The sequence below is a fragment of the Erpetoichthys calabaricus genome, chromosome 8 (genome assembly GCF_900747795.2).
Source record: "Erpetoichthys calabaricus chromosome 8, fErpCal1.3, whole genome shotgun sequence".
In the NCBI taxonomy this organism is placed as follows: domain Eukaryota; kingdom Metazoa; phylum Chordata; class Cladistia; order Polypteriformes; family Polypteridae; genus Erpetoichthys; species Erpetoichthys calabaricus.
In genome coordinates, this window is record NC_041401.2 from 136,942,661 (window position 1) to 136,966,284 (window position 23,624).

Consider the following 23,624-nt stretch of genomic DNA (forward strand, 5'->3'; position numbering starts at 1 on the left):
CACCTTCTGCTTCCTGTATCTGAGCCAATTCTGCACTCTTCTAAAAAATATCACCCTGAACTCCCACTTCTTTTAGTTTGATGCCCAACCTCTCATGTGGCACCTTATCAAATGCTTTATGCAAGTCAAGATAACTAATATCATATGATCCACTTTGATCATGAAATTTTGTTGCTTCCTCATAGAATTTCAGTATTTTAGTAAAACACAACCTCCCTCTTCTGAACCCATGCTTACTGTTCAGAAAAACTCATGTACTTGCCATGTGCTGCTCAATCTGATCCTTATTAATTCCTTCCATTAATTTTCCTGCGATGCATGTTAAGCTTACAGGCCTAAGTTTTCTTGGATCTGCCCGGTCTCCCTTTTTATATAGTGGGATAATATTTGCCATTTTCCAGTCCTTTGGAATCTCCCCAGTGAGCAGTGACTTCCTAAAAATATGTGGCAAGGGTTTATATATGAACTTGCTAGCCTCCTTAAGAACTCGAGGGTAAATATTATCTGGTCCTGGTGATTTGTTTGATTTCAGCCTATTTAATCTGAGCAGTACTTCTCCCTCTACAAATTTCCAAATCCTTCAGTACCTCCTTAGTAGCCCTGTTTACCGCCGGGAGGTTATCCACTTCCTCACTTGTGAAGACCTCAGAAAAATGCAAGTTTAGAGCATCTGCTATTTCACTGTCTTTTAATCTTTTCATTCCCCTGTACTATTTCTGTTGCACTTCACCTCCCCCTTGACTGTTCTTTTATTACTAAAATACTGAAAGAATCTCTTAGGGTTGTCTTTTGTCTTATCTGCTATATTCCTCTCCAATTGTCTTTTAGCCTCCTTAATATCCTTTATAATGGTTGTCCTCATGTTCTCATACACCGTATGATTCACTTTGGAGTTATTAGTCTTGTATGCCTTATATAGCCATTCTTTCCTTTGCAGCTTCTTTTTTAACTCTTTATTAACCCACTGTGGATTTTAAAAAAAAATTCCTATTAATTCCAAATTTAGGTATCTTGGGTTCATTCTTGCTCTGTGCTCAGGACCACTTTCTGTGATACCATTCTGGGCAAAGCAAGTTCAAAAAATGGTGAATTTCTTTTTTTGACGTGAATACCTGGTAAAGGCATTATACAACTACTGTATACATTAAAATTTTTAATATAAGTTTCTAACAATAATGTTAATGTAGATATATTCAGCCATGTTTTAATATATATTTAGTTTGATTCTGCAGCATCTTCTTGATCTTTTATTATTTCCTTTTAGGAAACCTTTGAGCGTGCAAAAGCTTGGGTTAAAGAACTACAAAGACAGGCCAGCCCAAATATTGTTATTGCACTAGCTGGGAACAAGTCTGACTTGGCCGAAAAGCGTATGGTAGAATACGAGGTATGTTAATAATAACCAATTATTTAAAGCAAGCATAATTTGAGGGTGAAAATTCAACATTAGCCAATTGTTCTAGCAATACACATGCACGCATGTATGTGTGTACTTGTTTGAATGTATGTGTGTTTTGTTTTTATGTGTATATATGTACAGTTGTGCTCATAAGTGTACATACCCTTGCAGAATCTATATTACTAAACGACAGTTTAATTTATGCACGGCGGACGCACCGAAGCGCATGTGCACTGCGCCGCGGCGCCCCAGTGTCAAACGCAGCGGCTTCCCAGAGTCAGTAGGTGGCGCCCAAACAACACAACCTGTAAACTAAACTTGCTGTAATCCACTGTGCCAGCAGTCTGTGCGGCATGTTTGAATCACATAACGGTAATTCAGTAATAGAGAAACAAAAACGAGACCACATGGATAAAAACAATAAATGGAGGCTCCTACAACGCGCTTCACAAACACCAGAAGCAAAGAAGTCACGGCTCCAAAATGAAACACAGACGGCGGATGCACCAAAGCGCATGCACACTGCGCCACAGCGCCCCAGAGTTAAACCCAGCGGAACTTGCTCTAATCCACTGTGCCAGCAGTCGGTGTCAGCAGAGGCAAAGGAGTCATGGCTCCAAATGGAAAGAGCTCAACAATTTGTAATACAAAACCGAGCCCGTACTTCTCAGAGTCAGTACGTGGTGCCCAAGCACCACAACCTGTAAACTACACTTGCTCTAATCCACTGTGCCAGCAGTCGGTGTGGCATATTTGAATCACATAACGGTAATTCAGTATTAAATGTAAGTTGGATTATGCTTCCTAACAGTAAACGACTTCTACCTGACGACACAGCCACAGAAAAACAAAGACGAGACCGCATGGATAAAAACAATACACGGAGGCTCCTACAACGCGCTTCAGACACACCAGAAGCAAAGACGTCACGGCTCCACAATGAAAGAGTTCAACTAACGGAAATACAAAACGAGCCCATATGGATAAACACAATGAACGAACGCGCCCACAACGCGCTTCTGACACAGCAGAGGCATCCCTCCAATTATCGGAGGGAACAGAAAGTGATTGCCATTCTTGGATTTGCGATTCTTTTGAGAATCGCGGGCTTGCTAGTTTGTAAGATGTGTAAAATACTTTAAAGAAAAGATGACTGATCAGCCAAAAGACATTTTCATTTACTTTTAATTGAATCCAAGTTAAACTGTAAGGCATCACAGAATAGCACAACCAATAAACATAACATAGTAATGTGGAAAATAATGAGATGGTCCCTGTTCAAAACTTTGCATACCCTTAGTTATTAATACTGTGTATTGCCCCCTTTAGCATCAATGATGGCATGCAGTCTTTGGTAGAGGTTGTGGATAAGGCCCTTGATTTTCTCTGGAGGTACAGCTGCCCATTTTTTTTGGTGAAAAGCCTCCAGGTCCTGTAAATTCTTGGGTTGTCTTGCATGAACTGCACATTTGAGATCTTCCCAAAGTGGCTGTGATGACCACTCCAGCACATTCACGTTTCCCTGCTGTAGCCACTGAAGGGTCAACTTGACTTTGTGTTTTTGATCATTGTCATGTTGGAATGTCCAAGTGTACCCCATGTGCAGCTTCTGGACTGATGAATGCAAGTTGTCCTCCCAGTATTTTTGGGTAACATGCCGCATTCATCTGCCATCGATTTTCATTAAGTTACCTGTGCCACTGTAGCTCACATATCCTCAGAACATAAGAGATCCACCTCCATGCTTCACAGTAGTGATGGTATATTTTTCGTCATGGGCCTTATTGCATCATCTCCAAACACAGCGTTTTTGATCATAATCGTAAAGTTTTAATTTGGTCTTGTCACTCCAAATGACTTTGTTCCAGAGGTTTTGAGGCTTGTCTAGATGCTGTTTGGCTCATTGTAAGTGGGCTGTTTTGTGGCTTTGGCACAGTAATGGCTTTTTTTCTTGCAGCTCAACTGTACAGCTCATTTTTGTTTAAGTACCTTTTTATTGTGCATCTTGAAACAGCAACACCATTTATTTGCACATAAGCCTGTATATCAGGTGAAGTGGCTTGTGGGGTTTTCCAGGCAGCTCAACAAATGATGCTGGTAGTTGTGGCTGAAATCTTATTTGGTCTACCTGATTGTGGCTTGGTAATAACAGAACCCCTAACTTTCCACTTTTATATCAGAGTTTAAACATTACAGACAGGCATTTTCAGATCTCCAGAATTTTTTTTTTTATACTTTTACTGATTTATACAAATCAACAACCTTTTTTCACAGGTCCTTTGACAGTTGTTCTGCTTCTCCCATGGCTCGGTATCCAGCAAAGTCAGTGCAGCTCTGCATTAATTAAATTAACTAATTAAATTAACTATTTATACACAGAAACATATTACAATCAAAGAGTTTGCAGGTGTGGACACTGTCCCTTAATTACCCTTAATTTGAACCTGTATGTGTGTCAACCTGTGTGTATATTACCAGCCCCAACATTCAAGGGTATGTAAACTTTTGATCAGGCCCATTTGGGTGATTTCAGTTATCACGATGATTTAAAAAGGCCAGACACAATTATGTGATAATAAATTGCTTTGCCTGATCACACTCCCTAATTAATAGGAAAGCTTTCTGCATGATTACTTATATTATATTTTCCAAACAATGGCCAATATTTCAGAAGTTCTGCCAGGGTATGTAAACTTAAGAGCACAACCATATATATATGTGTGTGTACACAAACTGTGTATGAACTGTATATATACTGTGTATTATCTCACAACTATATCTCTGTCTTTGGTTTACATATCACAGAACAGACCAAATAAATAATGACAATATGAAGGAAATGACAGTGGCTGGTAAAAAGCTAATGCTCGAATGAATTAATTTCTGAAAATCAATTCAAAATAAACAAATAGAAAAATAGGTTTAATCAATGTACTGCACACATATCTCTGTTATTATTTTGTGAAAACACTTTTTGCTTGAATTATAGTGATAATTCATTTTTGGTAGGTTGTAATATTCAAAATAGAATAATTAATTTTCACAGAGTTTGTTCATAACACCTTACAGAAGCATTGATGCAAAGTCACATATTGAAGGGAATCATAGATGGTCTGCATCATTCAGATCATTTCATAGGTTTTTATTTAGATTTAGGTTTCCACTGAAGAGAAATACTTAAAATAATATTGCATCCATCATGCTTTATTTAGTGGGAAAGATATTGCTTGTGTAGTGTTACCACTTTACGTTTTGACACATGTAACAGTTATCCTTGTTTTATCTAAATCGAGAATCCCATTATGTTTTATAATCACTGAAGTATTGTTCTGTGTGACTCAAACTTTCTTTTCTTCTCCTGTCACCCTACCTTATAGGCTAGAATAGTAAACTGTTTGAACTACTGCTATTTGTACACACATTTACCAGTCTTGGCATGTCCTTCAATGTGGCCTGTCAGTGTTGTCCTTGGTCTTTAATTGTTTTTGGCAGTTAGACCTAGTCTTAACTGATGGTCTCATTAGCTTTCAGCTTTTTAATGATTGTTTTAACCCTTGGTTAAGAAATATTGAAACTCTGTGTCATTCAATAACTCCATCTTCATGTTTTTTAGGATTGTTATTTTTTAATAGTTGACTGCTTTTGCATTTTTCTCACAGCAATAACAAGCTATAGAAAAAGCTTTTTTGTGAATAATCAGTGTCGATAAAGTTGCATGCTGATGCAACATAGCATTTTGTGTGACCTGCAACGATAATTGTCGTTAATCCATATGTCCACCAGTTCAGTCAGTCAGTCAGTCATCATCCAACCCGCTATATCCTAACACAGGGTCACAGGGGTCTGCTGGAGACAATCCCAGCCAGCACAGGGTGCAAGGCAGGAACAAACCCCGGGCAGGGCGCCAGCCTACCGCAGGGCACACACACACCAAGCCCACACTAGGGACAATTTAGGATTGCCAATGCACCTAACCTGCATGTCTTTGGACTGTGGGAGGAAACCGGAGCACCCGGAGGAAACCCACACAGACACGGGGAGAACATGCAAACTCCACACAGGGAGGACCCAGGAAGCGAACCCAGTTCTACTTACTGTGAGGCAGCAGTGCTACCACTGTGCCACTGTGGCACCCCCACCGGTTCATCTATCCTTCATCTCTAAGTTTGTTCAATTGATGATTTTGCGGCCTGGTGACTTTCAATACAACATTAATCTCAAGCAGGAAACATCCCAGGATGGAGTTCCAGACTATAATAGGCCACAGTCATGCTTTAGAATGGGAAAAACATGATCTAATTGACCTTGACCTTGGTATAATTGTTAATACCAGACATGGTAGATTCAGCATCTTGTAAACAGTTTCCTTCTTGTGATTTCCTTAAACTATATTCTCAAGAGTCCACAGAGAATACTACAATTAATTAAAAAATCCAGTGAATGGAAGTTCTATGCTGTGTTAATGACAGAAGTCAGAGTATAATTAAGCTCACTTAAGTTAACAGAAAGACCAAATACTCAGATCACTGCTATTTATAACAGATTATCAGACCTCAGTGTTAATGGATTAATAATAAAATAATAATAATAATAATTCATTACATTTATATAGCGCATTTCTCAGTACTCAAAGCGCTATCCACACAGGGAGGAACCAGGAAGCGAACCCTCAATCTTCCACAGTCTCCTTACTGCAAAGCAGCAGCACTACCACTGCGCCACCTGTGAGGATTATATCTACAGAGGACTTCTTTAGCAATAAAATTGGACAATTTCCTGGTCTGATACCTTTTGATTTCTTTTTGCTGTAAATTGCACATAGTTGGGTCAGAATTTGGAACACATAAGCGGTTTGAATCCTTGGATTGATGCCATCTTGTGTCAGTGGTGCAAGTTGGTGGTTGTAGTATAATGGTGAGAAGAATGTTTTCTTGACACACTTAAACTCCTTAGCATTACATTTTTTCTCAAAAAAATTTTTTTTTGCATTTTTTGGGTTGGGGAAAAAAATCACATTTTTATTAAATGTTTTTATTGTAAAACTAGGGGGCTTTGCCCCCTGCTCGCTTCGCTCTCCAATCCCTGGGTTTGTTTTTCCGGAAATACAATTTAAAGAGATTGTGTTTTTCATGGGAATTGTTACATACGCATTATGTTCACTTTTACTTTAAAACTTCAGTAAAAATAATACTTGGAATTAACTTTTCTGATATTTTGTTTTCTGGTCTTCTACTGTTAAATTTTCCTCTGCTGTTATCTCTTTCTTTACCTCTGATTCGTCTGTTACTTCTGGCAGTCCAAATTGCTGCATAGTTAAATCTTCTGCTTCTAACATTTCTTTGATGATCAAAAGAGTCATTTGTTCATTCGACTTTTTGGATAATGTTTCTTTGAACGCTTCCCATTATTGTGAAGTATCAACTTCACCCATCATTATTAAGTACACGAAAAAGTGTCTTAATTTGTCAGGCATCATTACAGAAGCGGCATCAGACATCATTTCAAACATATAGTAGTCCGATTTACATAGCCCAGGTGATTGTGCCGCTTCTTGAAAAGTACTGTACTTAGTTCCATCTATCGTTAGAACATCTTTATATGACGTTGCTCCTTTCGGTTCATGTAATAACAATTTTAAATGAAACCGTTCGATACCTTTTAGTGATACAGTATTTAATCGAGCAACACTTTTGCAATTAATTTTTCTTGGATACCACACTGTTTTTTTTGTTTCTGCCATGTGTAATGTTGAGGATTTTGCACATACGTATATGCTTTTGCATTTACGTCTGTTTTATTAAGTTCAAAATAAGCCAATAATTTAGTATTTTTATTTTTTGCTACCTCTAAAGCTTCTGCTTCTTTGTCCTCTTTAAATTGAATCATATTCTGAGCTGGTAATTGAATCGGTAATAATTCAACAGAATGACTTCGACCGTGCATTGGCAATTCCATTAAATGCCACCCACTTTCCATTGCACTGACGTACCAAGTATCTAAATATGCTTGAACTTCGTCCTGAGACTGTTCTTTCGATAAAGTTACGCGTACTCTATCATGCCCTTTATGAATGTACTTGCAGATGTACTTAAGACTCATAACCGATGGACAATACTCGACATTAATATTATTGAGCATCACAATTTTAGCATCTTTCTTTCTGTGATAAGTGTGTTGTTCATGACAATTATATCTTTGGCGATAATCAGAAAAGTAGTCTTAGTCATATCTGTTGTTTGAACAAATGGTTTTGGAAATTCCTTTAAACACTGTTTTTCTTTTGAGTCCCAACATACTGAATCTTTTAAATGAGGTCAGTGAGATATGTGTTTAGTGACTTTGTACCATAATTCAGGATGGGTTTCTCTGTTTGGAATTTCAGCACAGACAAAGCGATCTACATCATCAGCAGTTAATAATTTATTTTTCAAAGTAACCAATAAATGCATGTGAGACAAACCCCGTTTTTGAATTTCGATCATGTAAATGTACGCTCTGATTTGACCGAACACCGTTTTGAATTCATTCAATAAAAATAAGACTTTCTGATAAAACAATCTACTTACGAAAGTGGGAATATCCAGAGCCGATGTAGCCGGTGGCATTGTTCTCAAGAATGTGCGGATTTCTGGCCATTGTGGATTGCACATCATTGTAATAAATAAATCTGGCCGACCGATAGTTCAGGATATTGCCATTACATCATGATATAACTGTTGCAGTGCTCTTGGACTACCTTGATATGATGATGTTAATATTACTGCTTTTACCTATTTTGAATTTGTCTGAACTAGGGAATCCATTCCCGGACAGGTTTATCCATTCCCAGGAATTCGGGAATACCACATGTCATTCCCTTGAATCCCAGGCTCCCGGGAATGACACAGTGCACAGGCATCTCACATGTGCACGGTTTTAGAACGAGTGACACTTATTTTTAATAAAACTACTGCAATATGTTGACACCAATAAAACACTAACCTTAACTACAAGCAGTTCATGCTGTCATATAAGTACATGTATCTAGTAATAAGAGCATAGAAAGCACAACGTGTTGAGTGTGCGATTGTCCAGGCGAGAGCGCACCTTCGTGCAGAGTACGCCAGCCACTGAGAAAGCACGCTGTGCCTCCACTGAAGTAGGTGGCAAAGTCATCAGATAGTGATACACTAGTTCTAAACAATGCCCGTGCTTGCTGTTGCTCTGAAACACCGCCATTTCAGCTTTTACTGATGCATCCAGTTTCTTGTCATCATTCTGTGATGGAAAGTTTCTTGGCACAGATAATGCGGATGCAACAGACTGACACATTGCAATTTCAACTTGCTGTTCAAAGCTGTTGTCTGATGAAGTGCAAGCTGCAGTAATGGCACCACCTTCTTCCGGTGTTGTGGATGTTGCAGCTGAACTACTGCTGTCAGTCTGTTCAAGTTATATTACGCTATATATGCAAGCTTGGCCGTTCCTGTTCAGCCGGGAATTCCAGCAGTTTCATTCCCGGGAATGGATTCCCTAGTCTGAACTATTGATATTTGAATTTTGAACGTGATCAATGAGACCTTGCATATGTTCCTTTCTATGTTTTGCTTGATTAGATTTAATAAAGAAGAGACGATTAGCTTAACTGAGTGGTTAGATGACCGTTTTCTTGTTTGAAAATGGTTGTAAGTGCGGTGTGAATTGCTTCCAAAGGATGTCAGTATGACGTGACTTGACGGTTTTGCTGGATGTGAAAATGTCTCTCTGACTCTCTGTCTTTCTTCAAAAGATCACGTCTTTTCAAGTTTTTTTTTTAACAGAGATGTGCAAAACACTAAAAATACAAATTCATAAGCATACAAGTATATTAATGATACAAATAAAAATAATACAATGTGAATGTGAGAATGTGAATTTCCCATTGGGATTAATAAACTATCTATCTATCTATCTATCTATCTATCTATCTATCTATCTATCTATCTATCTATCTATCTATCTATCTATCTATCTATCTATCTATCTATCTATCTATCTATCTATCTATCTATCTATCTATCTATCTATCTATCTATCATAATAAAATAAACAGCACACTGCACATGTGTGTGTGACGCGAGTGTCACTTTTGAATTATCAGAATCACTTTAGGTTTCACTGACTGTTTCAGTTTCACTGCCTGAAGACAGATTCACCTCATCATCAATGCTGATGAGTGGTGTTTCTTAAAAGACACTATTATGAGGATAGGAAAAGAAGCATATACACCGTTCTCCGGCTAATGCTCGGCCTGACGGTTACGCAAGACATACCTGCACCATTACACAAATAATGGTTTTGGCTAACACTGTTGGCACTTTTATAGCCTGAGTAATCCACGGGTCTTAGTGTGAAACACATCAATACTATTGGCCGAGTGCCACTCGGTGCACTCCAGGTGTTCATTAACCTACTTCTGGGTGGCGGCTCCCACTGAACCCAACAGAGCTGTGTCACACTCCAGCTCCCATGGAGCCCTGCGGAAGTGTGAGGCACTGCTGCAACCCAGGGGGGCTGCCACCTAACGCTCCAGGGGAGTGTAATGCTCTGGATATGCTCCCTCCTCCATTTCTTCCAGCATGGAGGGGTCCCAGCTGGGCAAGGGCCCTGGCTGTACGTCACATATATTATACAGTATCTAGAATATTCTAAAAGACAACGGTATTTTGCGGTGCCTGAAATATGTAAATTGCAGGTCATGTCACTGCCACTGCTGGGCTGCGAATGAAAAGATCACAGGCAGCATTTGCTCAGGAATACGCCGTCCTACTCATAGAAATAGAAGTGTCAGTGTGCCAAATTTACAGTATGTGAAAGTAAACTCTGGTCATGGCTCTGTGCCTCATTAACTAATATTGCATTGTTTCATTCGAGATCTCTTAATGGCAAAGCATTGGTGCTGTCAGAATTCATCATTGACACCAAACTTGATATGCTGTGTTTAACGGAGACTTGGCAAAAACCGAATGAATTTATGTCTCTCACGGAGGCAACACCACCTGGTTACACTTTCCTCACAGAGCCACGTAGCTCAAGACAAGGCGGAGGACTTGCAGTAATTGTCAGAGTCGAGTTAACCATCAAAAGGATCCCAATTGATTGTCCATTGTCTTTCAGGTGTCTGGCTCTTAAAGTAATAACGGAATCAGGTCCTGTCTTACTCATTGTTCTTTATCGTCCTCCAAAATACAATGCATCCTTCATATCTGATCTGACTGAGCTATTAACCCACTTAAGTTCCTTTTCCCAGAGAGTCATTCTTCTTGGTGATTTCAACATCCATATCGACATCCCCACATCTAAACTGAGAAATGAATTCCTATCCTTACTGGACTGTTTTGACTTGATACAACATGTTGATTTTCCCACCCACTCTGGTGGTCATATATTGGATCTGATCTGTACATCTGGACTATCTGTTGCCAACACTTAACAGCACAGATTTGGGACTCTGACCATAAAACAGTATTTTTCACTGTCTCATTACCTCTCCCTCCTCTTACCTGTAAATGACAAATTTCTTACAGAAACCTTAAAAATATCTGTCCCTCTATCCTTTCTGGATCCATTTCTGATCTTTTACTGTCTGCACCTATTCCATCAACACTGGATAGTCTTGTTGACCACTATAACACAGCCCTTCATTCAGCATTAGATAAAACAGCTCCTTTAAAACATAAGGAGGTTTCCTTTAAGCGTTCAGCTCCTTGGTATAATTCAGAATTGCGATCTATGAAAGCAACTGGCCGACACCTTGAGAGAATGTCACGTAAGTCTGGCCTCACTGTGCACATCTAGTCTTTCTCTGACCACCAAAGAGCCTACAGAGAAGCACTGACTGCTGCCAAGAACACCCATTATGGCAGAATAATAGAAAGTGGCCATGATAACCCAAGGGTTTTCTTCTTTGTAGTTAGTAAAATACTCCAACCCACATCTGGCCCAACTACCTCTTCTACTGAAGTCTGTGAGAAATTCCTCCACTTTTTCCGTAACAAAATTAAAGATCTAAATAATTCACCTAACATAAATACATCATCTGTTTATAACTTTCCTTGTTTTCCAACTCCATCCAGCTTCATTTCTAAGTTCTTACCAGTCACATCTGCTTTTGTTAATGACCTGCTTTGTAAGATGAGGCCGACTACTTGTGTACTGGACCCCATCCCCACCACACTACTTAAATCCCGCCTTCATGCATAATACCGAGTATTACAACAATAATAAACTCATCCCTTGACACTGGCTCTGTGCCGCTCACTTTTAAAACCGCTCCTGTAACCCCAGTATTAAAAAAGTCTGCTCTTAATGCTGACAATCTTAACAATTTTTGACCTATTTCCCACTTACCTTTTCAGTCAAAAGTTCTTGAGCATGTTGTAGCTTCCCAACTCACCAACTACTTAACTTCTAATAATTTGATGGAACCCTTTCAGTCTGGTTTCAGAGCACAGCACAGCTGTGAAACTGCTCTGCTACGGGTAACCAATGATTTGCTTATGGCAGCAGACTTTGGACAAACCAGCATATTAGTTCTGTTAGACCTCAGTGCAGCATTTGACACTGTCAGACATGACATTCTACTGTCCAGAATGGAGAACATGCTGGGTATCTGTGGCACTGCTTTCCTATGGTTCAAGTCCTATCTGACTGATAGGCAAGAGTTTGTTAATCTTGGCAATAGCAGGTCCAGCACAGCGCCAGTCATACAAGAAGTTCCACAGGGCTCTGTCCTCAGTCCTCTGCTTTTCTGTATTTATATGCTTCCACTTGGCCATATTATTCATAGCTTTGAACTGGATTATCATTTTTATACAGATGATACTCAACTCTTTTTTAATGTTTAAAGTGGAACTTCATCAGAGCTTTCTCAGCTCACAACTTGCCTCAGTGACATTAAAACCTGGATGGAGCAGAACTCTTTAAAATTAAATTGCAACAAAACTGAACTCCTGCAAATTGGGACTAAAGTGCAACTTAATAAAATGAGCTCTTTCCCAGTCAATCTTGGCGGTGATCTCATCAGACCTGCCTCTACTGCAAAGAATCTTGGTGTCATTTTTGATTCCTCCCTTTCTTATTCCGCCCACATAAATCACATTAAGAAACATTCTTACTTTCACCTCTGTAACATAGCACGCGTTCACTCCTTCCTCTCCTTTTCTAATGCTGAGAAACTTGTCTATGCTTTTATCTCATCCTGCATCGATTGTGTTTCCCTATTGGCAGGTCCCCCTTCTAATCTTATATCACAGCTCCAGCTTATTCAAAACTCGGCTGCAAGAGTCCTTACATGGACCAATCTTGTTGTACCCCACATTAATCTATACTCCATTGGTGACAGGGCCTTCAGCTGTATAGCGCCCAGACTCTGGAATGACCTACCAAAATTAATTAGATCAGCTGACTCCATGAATTCTTTTAAAAAACAACTCGAAACTCATCTGTTCAGGAAGGCATTTAGCTCTACCTGACTTTATTACCCTTCTTTCAGTTTACCTCTTTGTCAAGATGCTCATGTAACCTGTGTGTGTGTGCTAGACCATCAATTATGTTGTCTGTTAGGCTTTTTTCTCTGAATTTACTATCTTACTCTTCTTTATTTATTTATCTGGTATAGTACAATGCTATATACTGTATACCCTGTTGTTCTTTCTTAAACTCTGTGAAGTGCCTTGAGCAATATTATTATTATTATTATTAATTTTATGTGTACAGAGTATTAAGAAATTCCTACTTGCATGTCTGACCAAAATGTTCTATATATCAAAATTAGGTTTATCAAAGTTCAAATATTCACTTCTATCAAAAAGTGCCTTTATGTTCTGTTTTTTGATAATTGCCTTTCTTATATTCTAAGGAAGCCCAGACATATGCAGAGGATACCGGTTTACTTTTTATGGAGACCTCAGCTAAGACAGCCATGAATGTAAATGAGCTTTTTTTGGCTATTGGTAAGTGATAATCTTTTTAACAATGCAGCTATCAAAAAATAAATTGGTAAAAAATATATATTTTTATATATAATATAATAAATCATATATTTCATTAGTATGCTTTGTGCTGAATGGTGTAAAAACATTATAGAAACAGCAAGCATTTACTTTTGGATTAAGTTTTATTATCGGTGGTTTGGACAGGTAGGTACATAGTGCATTCAGTCTTATTTATAGGTTTTTAACTGGATATTTGTAGCAACTTTTATATGTAATGTGACAGATAGGTGCTCTGTCATGGGTCTTGTGCCTTTTTTTCTTGCAATGTAGCAGTAGCAATCACGCAGAATTAAAAATTACTGGATGACACACTGATCCATAATCCTCAGGCATTCTCATGAGCGCAAACTTCATTTGACACAGTTTAAATCTGCCAGTCAAACTTGTTGAACAATGCATAAAAAATATGAACTCTACACAGAGAACATCCCAGACAGTTACATTAATGTATATTTAATATATTGATAAACTTGGTTGTATATTTTAATTATTAATATAAAAAATATTGAAGGGTTTCCTGAAAAACGTTTTGGTCAACTGGCAACAGTGTTTGTCACTGGTACAAAGGAGGAAGTGTTTACTTGAAATTCTTTAGGTGAGAAGTTTGCATTGTGACATATAATGACATACTATCTGCAAACTCAAGGTCACATTGCACCCATAGCTTGTGGGCGAGGGAAGACATGGTAGGAGTCAAAAGAATTATTGGGTTGCCATCCAGAATACCTTATTTAATCCAGTGCCTATAAACACATAGAAAACAGGTGCAGTATGGCACAAAAGCAACATAAACAATAGGTAATGGTTGCCTTAGACTGGTCTTTTAGAAGAATACTGCTCAGTAGAGCGGTCTCACCTGGCGGAGCTGTACAGTGTAGCCAGCTTAAGTCCAAATAAGACACTTCCTTCGGGGAGTATCTGGCTTTTATAGGGCTTCAGCCAGAAGGTTTGGGGCCAGTTGCCTTCATTGGGCATCTTCTCTGTGTTTTGGATGAGAAAAGAGATGATGCCATTATTGACAGCGCCTCCTCTTGTCCTGGAGTGGCATTACATACCTCTGATGAGCCCAGAAGGTGATCCTTGCATCTGCATGTGTGACAAGCTATTATGAATAACTGTACAAGTATAAAATGGTCCTTTTTCTGATCTTTTGGAATTTACAGTTTGTATCTATCTGTACTCTTTTTAAATTTGTAAGCAATTTTTCACTTGTGCAAGTTCATTTAGAAATGTTTTTTTCAGTATGTATTTAATTTCGTGTTGTTTTGTGTATTATCTAAGATAATGTCTCTGGTGCTGTAAATGCGTGTCACACCTCAACGTCCTCCATCAAAGGTATTTCAGAACCTAAGAGCATTTGGTAAGGACTGAGTAACAGCAGGGCAATAAGAGAGGTAGACAAAAGAGGTGCTCATGCAAAAAGGTGCACTTTTATTGTAAAGTAAAGAATTAAAAACGGTTTCAATTGTTCATTTTCCATAAATAAGTGAAAACTACAGTATATTATAATATACTGTACTTTCACAGAGTGCAATTTAATACAGCACACTGGCTGCTATCTGCTACTTTCCCTCTTCACTCACTACCTTCATGCACTGACATCTCCTCAAGCAGGCACCCACATTTTAACAGGTTTGCCTGTAATGTGGTGATGCTGAACTGAACTCCAATGCCCCATCACATGCATGCTATATATTACTCAATTTCCTGATCCATGCACAATTATTCCGATTGGTATTTGAAGCCCACATGCACCACACAAACCAACCCTGAAACAAACCTGCAATAAACCAGTTCCCCCAACCTGGAGACCGCTTCCCGGCCTGGCATAGAATGCAACACAAGGTGGTGCAGCAGCCATCACTTTAGTATCCGCGAGCTACACTGTCAGATAAAAGAGAAAAAAAACAACATGTATTCAAATTAGACTGCTAGTTCAATACAGTGGAGCCTCGGTTCACGACCATAATTCGTTCCAAACCTCTGGTCGTAAACCGATTTGGTCGTGAACCGAAGCAGTTTCCCCCATAGGATTGTATGTAAATACAATTAATCCATTCCAGACCGTACGAACTGTATGTAAGTATAATTTATTTAAAGCTTTTTCAGCACAAATATAGTTAATTACACCATAGAATGCACAGTGTAATAGTAAACTACAGTGATCCCTCGCTATATCGCGCGTCGCCTTTCGCGGCTTCACTCTATCGCGGATTTTATATGTAAGCATATTTAAATATATATTGCGGATTTTTTGCTGGTTCGCGGATTTCTGCGGACAATGGGTCTTTTAATTTCTGGTACATGCTTCCTCAGTTGGTTTGCCCAGTTGATTTCATACAAGGGACGCTATTGGCAGATGGCTGAGAAGAAATGCAACTTACTTTTCTCTCTCTCTCTCTCTTGCGCTGACTTTCTCTGATCCTGACGTAGGGGGATTGAGCAGGGGGGCTGTTCGCACACCTAGACGATACGGACGCTCGTCTAAAAATGCTGAAAAATTATCTTCACGTTGCTACCTTCTGTGCAGCTGCTTCCTGAAGCGACATGCTGCACGGTGCTTCGCATACTTAAAAGCTCGAAGGGCACGTATTGATTTTTGCTTGTTTGTTTTTCTCTGTCTCTCTCTCTCTCTCTCTTTGTCTGCTCCTGACGGAGGGGGTGCGAGCTGCCGCCTTCAACAGCTTTGTGCCACAGTGCTTCGCATACTTAAAAGCCAAACAGCCCTATTGATTTGTTTGCTTTCCTCTGTCTTTATGACATTATCTGCTCCTGACGCGTACTCCTTTGAAGAGGAAGATATGTTTGCATTCTTTTAATTGTGAGATGGAACTGTCATCTCTTTTTTGTCATGGAGCACAGTTTAAACTTTTGAAAAAGAGACAAATGTTTGTTTGCAGTGTTTGAATAACGTTCCTGTCTCTCTACAACCTCCTGTGTTTCTGCGCAAATCTGTGACCCAAGCATGACAATATAAAAATAACCATATACAGTGATCCCTCGCTATATCGCGCTTCGCCTTTCGCGGCTTCACTCCATCGCGGATTTTATATGTAAGCATATTTAAATATATATCGTGGATTTTTTGCTGGTTCGCGGATTTCTGCGGACAATGGGTCTTTTAATTTCTGGTACATGCTTCCTCAGTTGGTTTGCCCAGTTGATTTCATACAAGGGACGCTATTGGCAGATGGCTGAGAAGCTACCCAGCTTACTTTTCTCTCTATCTTGCGCTGACTTTCTCTGATCCTGACGTAGGGGGATTGAGCAGGGGGGCTGTTCGCACACCTAGACGATACGGACGCTCGTCTAAAAATGCTGAAAGATTATCTTCACGTTGCTATCTTTTGTGCAGCTGCTTCCTGAAACGACATGCTGCACTGTGCTTCGCATACTTAAAAGCTCGAAGGGCACGTATTGATTTTTGATTGAAAAACAAATTCTGTCTCTCTCTCTCTGCTCCTGACGGAGGGGGTGTGAGCGCCGCCTTCAACAGCTTTGTGCCGCGGTGCTTCGCATACTTAAAAGCCAAACAGCCCTATTGATTTGTTTGCTCTTCTCTGTCTCTTTGACATCTGCTCCTGACACACACTCCTTTGAAGAGGAAGATATGTTTGCATTCTTTTAATTGTGAGACTGAACTGCCATCTCTGTCTTGTCATGGAGCACAGTTTAAACTTTTGAAAAAGAGACAAATGTTTGTTTGCAGTGTTTGAATAACGTTCCTGTCTCTCTACAACCTCCTGTGTTTCTGCACAAATCTGTGACCCAAGCATGACAATATAAAAATAACCATATAAACATATGGTTTCTACTTCGTGGATTTTCTTATTTCGCGGGTGGCTCTGGAACGCAACCCCCGCGATGGAGGAGGGATTACTGTAAACATATGGTTTCTACTTCACGGATTTTCTTATTTCACGGTTGGCTCTGGAACGCAACCCCCGCGATGGAGGAGGGATTACTGTAATGTAAAAACATTGAATAACACTGACACAAACACCCAGGCTCCCTGCTCAGCTGCACACGCAGGCTCTCTCTCACTCTCTCAGCAGCACGCGAGCCCCCCTCCCCCCTCTCCTCTTAGCTGCAGGCTCTCGCTCTCTTTCTCTCAGCAGCACATGAGCCCCCCCAACCTCTCTCTGTAACAATGCAGCAGTTCATGCTATAGTCTTGCAATCCGATCGCCGTATAAACACTTTTTAAATGACTTTTAAGCACAGGGAAAAAATGAACATTTGAACAAATCCGAACTTTATTTAAAAGCCAACCAAGAAAGTAACATTACAGGAGTTCAAGCTAATAGCATTACAACCCGATCGCTGTAAACACACTTTTTAAATGAGTTTTAAGCACGGGGGAAAAAAAAGGAACATTTGAACAAATCCGAACTTTATTTAAAAGCCAACCAAGTTCACGCGAATAGCATTACAACCCGATCGCTGTAAACACACTTTTTAAATAAATTTTAAGCACAGGGGGAAAAAAAGGAACATTTGAACAAATCCTTTATTTAAAAGCCAACCAAGTTCACACGAATAGCATTACAACCCGATCGCTGTAAACACACTTTTTAAATGAGTTTTAAGCACAGGGAAAAAATGAACATTTGAAAAAAGAGAAAAGTAACATTGCAACACTTCTCATAATTAAGTCTCAATAATTCTCACCACTCTTCACTTGCTTAGAAGCCATGGTTAACTGCAAAAGCACACGAAATACTGTAGAGCACAAAGAGTTCACAGTTAAAGCACGCACATCTGACTGAGAACAATGAACAGGGAGAGGCTGAACACGTGCTTAAATACAGTAATTGGTGCGTACCAACCGGAAGGTAAATGAAATAGAGCACAAAGACTTCACAGCGAAAGCACGCACGCATGGAGAACAATACACCACGTGCGGCACACAAACCGAAAGGGAAACTGGCTTGTTCGTATACCGAGTGTGTGGTCGTGAACCGAGGCAAAAGTTTGGTGAACTTTTTGGTCGTAAACCGAGTTGTACGTATACCGAGACATTCGTGAACCGAGGTTCCACTGTACATAGAATCAGACCCAAAAAAAAAAAGTAAAAATTACCTGAAGGTCCTCTAGGTGGCATACCCCATGACAAACCCATGTAAAAATATATTGAATTATATTCGGTATATTCATATAGTACCCTGCTTCCTAAGATTTATGTAGCATTCATCTTGTATTGTTTAATTATTTTTAGTGAGAATTGGTATGTTAATTTCAACCTTTTTTCTTACCATTGCTTGGTTAGAAATAGACATAGGAGTTTGTTCATTTGCCCTCCTCCCCTGATTTGTATCTCATCAGTTGCCGATCAGAATAGTGAGAATCAACAGTGTATGTTTGTTATATATTGTCCAGTACCTGTTGGCTTTGTGGTCTAACAGGTGGAAAGTTCTAATCAGTATTGTCAATGCTGCCATAATTACATTCTTTAATACATTAATCTTTTTATTTGGGACAAGGTAAAAAGAGTGGTGCACAAGTAAATAACAGCTCATTTAGCTGCGTTTCACTGTTTGACGTCTGTCTTAACTTTGCCCTTCACAATAACTTTGTCTATCTGTCTGTCTATGTTATGAGCAAAGCTGATTTAAAGTATTTTTGTTTTAAGATTTGGTTACTTACGCTGGTGCTGGGAGCTAATTCTGGGAGAACATGGGCATAGGACAGGATGCAGGCATTGACAGATCATCTCTATATATATATATATATATAATTCACTAAGCCAGAAGACAAGTAGCCGACCATGGAAAGCACGCCGGAAGGGGCGTGGATTCACTAAACCGCCGACAAGTAAGACGCCAATGGCGCACGCAGGAAGGAGCCACGCCCACCAACTCTTAGACCATTGGATACGACGAAAGAATCACAGAGCCACGCCCACCAACTCGGACGCGACGCCAAGGGAAACATGCCGTCATTTCTGTTTGTCTGTGCCACAGTACACTTGCAGCTCTGAGCCACGTTGACTTTTCATTAGTCAACCTCAGTGGAACCTTGGTTCACACAGAGGCAGCGCCAGAGAGAGATAGAGGCACACACAGGCAGCGCGATAGAGAGAGCCGCGCACACACAGGCAGCGCCAGAGAGACAGAGGGGCGCACACACACACACACACACAGAGAGGCAACGCCAGAGAGAGACAGAGGCACACACAGGCAGCGCAAGAGAAAGCCGCTCAATCCTTTAAAACTGAAGTTAAAACACAATGAAGGAAGCAGTCTTTAAAAACCAATAAGCCCTGTGCCTCTTTTTCATTAGCGTCTCACCTGCTTCAGGCCCTGCAACAGTCGAGACGCTCTCTCTGCAGCTGACCTTCTCTGTGCCTGACTCCACTACTGTCAGTCGCCTGATTAAAAATGGCCTTTTGAAGGGGAGCTATGGACCCGCTATACCACAGAAACACATTGCCTTCGAGTCTGCTCTCGCTCACTGTAACGTACTGGCTTGCTCTCTCTCTCTCTCTCTCCTCACTCGCTCACACACTACACAGGGGAGAAATGCCCGAAGCAGAGAGACAGAGGGGGTGGGGGCTCGCGTGCTGCTGAGAGAGAAAGAGGGGGGGGCTGGGGAGGCTCGCGTGCTGCTGAGAGAGGGGGAGGGGGCTCGCGTGCTGCTGAGAGAGAGAGAGGGGGGGTGCTGGGGAGGCTTGCGTGCTGCTGAGAGAGGGGGGCTGGGGAGGCTCACGTGCTGCTGAGAGAGAGAGAGGGAGGGGGGCTGGGGAGGCTCACGTGCTGCTGAGAGAGGGCGGGGCTGGGGAGGCTCGCATGCTGCTGAGAGGGAGAGGGGGGGCTGGGGAGGCTCGTGTGCTGCTGAGAGGGAGAGGGGGGCTGGGGAGGCTCGTGTGCTGCTGAGAGAGAGAGAGAGAGAGGGGGGGCTGGGGAGGCTCGCGTGCTGCTGAGAGAGAGAGAGAGAGAGGGGGGGCTGGGGAGGCTCGCGTGCTGCTGAGAGAGAGAGAGGGGGGGCTGGGGAGGCTCACGTGCTGCTGAGAGAGAGAGGGGGGCTGGGGAGGCTCGCGTGCTGCTGAGAGAGGGGGAGAGGGCTCGCGTGCTGCTGCGAGAGCGAGGGGGGGGCTGGGGAGGCTCGCGTGCTGCTGAGAGAGGGGGAGGGGGCTCGCGTGCTGCTGAGAGAGAGAGAGAGAGAGGGGGGGCTCACGTGCTGCTGAGAGAGAGAGCCTGCGCATGCACTGCACATGCCATACAGCTGAGCAGGGAGCCTGGGTGTTTATGTCAGTGTTATTCAATGTTTTTACTATTACACTGTGCATTCTATGGTGTAATAATTAACTAAATTTTTGCTTAAAAATCTTTAAAAAAATATATTTACATACAGTTCGTATGGTCTGGAATGGATTAATTGTATTTACATGCAATCCTATGGGGGAAATTGCTTCGGTTCATGACCAAATCGGTTTACGAGCAGAGGTTTGGAAAGAATTATGGTTGTGAACCGAGGTTCCACTGTATATTGAGTCTAGAAAACATGATCAGCAAGTCTTTGATAGGCTGCAACAAAATGATGAAAGAACGGGCACATTTTTTTCTCACAAGCTGGGTGGGTGTTAGTTAGTTAATTAGTTACTCGAAGGATTTCAAGATTTAATATGCACAAACGGTAACACTGCAAAAGCAGCCCAAACCAGAAAAGACTGCTGGCAAAAAGTGGCTGACAAATTAAACGCGGGTGCATTGTACTTACTGAAAGCGGCGTTACGGATTTTGCAAATGTTCATTTTTTCCCTCTGCTTAAAAAACATTAAAAAAGCGGCGTATACTACGCCGCGGGTTGGTATGCAGCGTGTAAAACAGTTTGTCGTGGATAATTTGCCTTTTACTTTAACACGAAGACAATTTCCTGTTAGATTTGCCTTTGCGATGACAATTGATAAGGCACAGGGCCAAACTTTCAAAAAGATGTGCATGTATCTGCCAAAACCAGTTTTCAGTCACGGACAGTTGTATGTTGCTCTCTCCAGAGTTCCATCTTTTCATTCACTTACTGGTATGCCTGCAGGAACACGTGCAGCGAGCGAGAGAGAGCAAGCGACAACACACACGCATACAGGCGCGCGAGAGAGAGAGCGCTGGACGCATAAGAATAATAATACTTCATTACATTGATATACCGGTGTTTTCAGTATTCAAAGCGCTATCTACACAGGGAGAAACCGGGAAGCGAACCCAAAATCTTCCAGTCTCCTTACTGCAAAACAGCAGCACTACCATTGCGCTACAAGGCAGTTAAAGAATGCACCGGCCTCGATTTTGTTTTCACTTCTGTTTACAGCGATCGGATCGTAGCGTGCATTGTTGCAATGTTACTTTTCTTGGTGGCTTATTACATTACGGATGTTTCACATGTTAATTTTTTCCCTGTGCTTAAAAGACATTAAAAAAGTGTTTCTCAACTGTGACTCCGGAACAACTCAGTACGCAAGCTATATTAAGCGTCAACAATGAAGACTCGCTGCACCTTAATGAACAAGTGCTGAAACTTATCCCTACCGACGAAGTAACTTTCACCAGCGTGGCCTCCATCGTCACAGACGATCCCGCTTTCAGTCACGGACAATTGTATGTTGCTCTCTCCAGAGGTCCATCTTTTCATTCACTCACAGTGGTATCCACAAACCCACCCCATTTGGACAACTGTGTCGTTCAGCAAGTGTTCACCCATCAATACATAATTATACAGCGTATGTTACGCTGCGGGTTGGCTAGTTCTGTATATAAATGGAGCTATAAGGGGCAAGTTCATTTACCGTATATACTCGCGGATAAGTTCTCCCACGGATAAGTCGGGACTTAATTTTACAGTATAATTTCTAGTATTTTATAATGTTGGTCATGTAAGTCGAATGCGGAAAACTCACGCTATTGGTACAAGGGACTATGATATGCTAACTCCCACCTGAGAGAGTAACCACAGAGCTCACTGCCTTTTTTTTCTATGTGGGTGCGGCAATGCGCTGTATCAGGGTGTGCTCCTAACCTCTCTGTCTCTCTCTCGTGCTTATGTGACTACACAGTAATACCCAAACTATTCCGAAGCAACGTTTGCACTTATTTGTGTTTTTTGTATCTCACACCCTCATACACCTTTATCGTAAGAGCATCCCTTATCAACGATAGGGTGTTTGATCAAAAGAAAATATGAAGCTGGTTTTAAATTAAACGTCATTGAAGTAGAGAAATTAGTAACTGCGTTGCTGCAACAAAATTCGACACTTCTGAGAAACTGATGTGAGATTGGAGAAGTAAAGAAGATGTAAAAAAAATAATAAATAAAAAATTAATGTCACATTTTTTAACTGGTGTATAAGTCAGGGTCTGATTTTATGATTGATTTTTTGGGTTTCAAGACCCAAATTATACTTGAGTATATACGGTAAATAAGTTAGAAAAGATAAGCATGGCTTAGCAGTTAGGTTTATTCAACGACTAAGTTAACCGATGAAAAAAGTTTGAGCATTTCACATTTTTAGTTACTTCTTCCAAGAGTAAGCTATCACATTTTGTTTATTAAATATTTTTGTAACAGTGAGTCATATTCAGAACTAACGGCAATAATAGAATTTGTTACTAGGCCACTGTTTTGTCTTGGTAGAGTAATATATATTGCTCTACTTTCCCCTATTGTATTATTAATAAGTAGCCTTTGTCAGAATGCCTAATCTCACAGACTTACCACTGTTTATAAGGTATTATAGTATATAACTTATCCCCACCTTCTCTTCTATATCTATAACCTCAGGCAATTAGGTATTATAAAAGACAAGCAAGAGTTAAGTTACAATTTAAACAATGTATTATTGGTATTATTCATAAATAATAATAATATGCAAAGTACATTTGAATATTGGCAACCATACAACCTGATTAAATGGTGATATGTAGTTCAGGCGGCACACAGACTTGTTAGTTACTCTGTCTCTAGTTAAAGCATCATTGGTGCTCAGCTTTCTTCAGAACAGGCTGCATGCCTGTTCAATATGGCTGCCGAGCTGTGCTCTCTATTGTGTTGTCCTTTCAGTTCATCAGTTTGGTCTTCATCAGATGTTAGTAAGAGAGATGCTTCTTCATCATCAGAGGTTAGTAAGAGAGATAGAATGTGGTTGAGCAAGCAGATTTATAGATTTTCTGTCCAACCCCTAGAGCCAATAGGACATCATGGTACTTAAAGGCTTCTGAT

At 40.6% G+C, this 23,624-nt stretch overlaps 1 protein-coding gene across 1 annotated transcript in view; it reads left to right on the plus strand.

Annotated features, from left to right (window-relative positions):
- Positions 1 to 23,624, plus strand: part of rab5b (RAB5B, member RAS oncogene family) — a 103,903-nt gene that overhangs the window by 67,318 nt on the left and 12,961 nt on the right. Inside the window, exons 4-5 of the mRNA XM_028807517.2 lie at positions 1,265 to 1,387; positions 13,278 to 13,371. Of these exons, the coding sequence (XP_028663350.1) occupies positions 1,265 to 1,387; positions 13,278 to 13,371 (217 nt within the window). The remainder of the gene's footprint in view (positions 1 to 1,264; positions 1,388 to 13,277; positions 13,372 to 23,624) is intronic.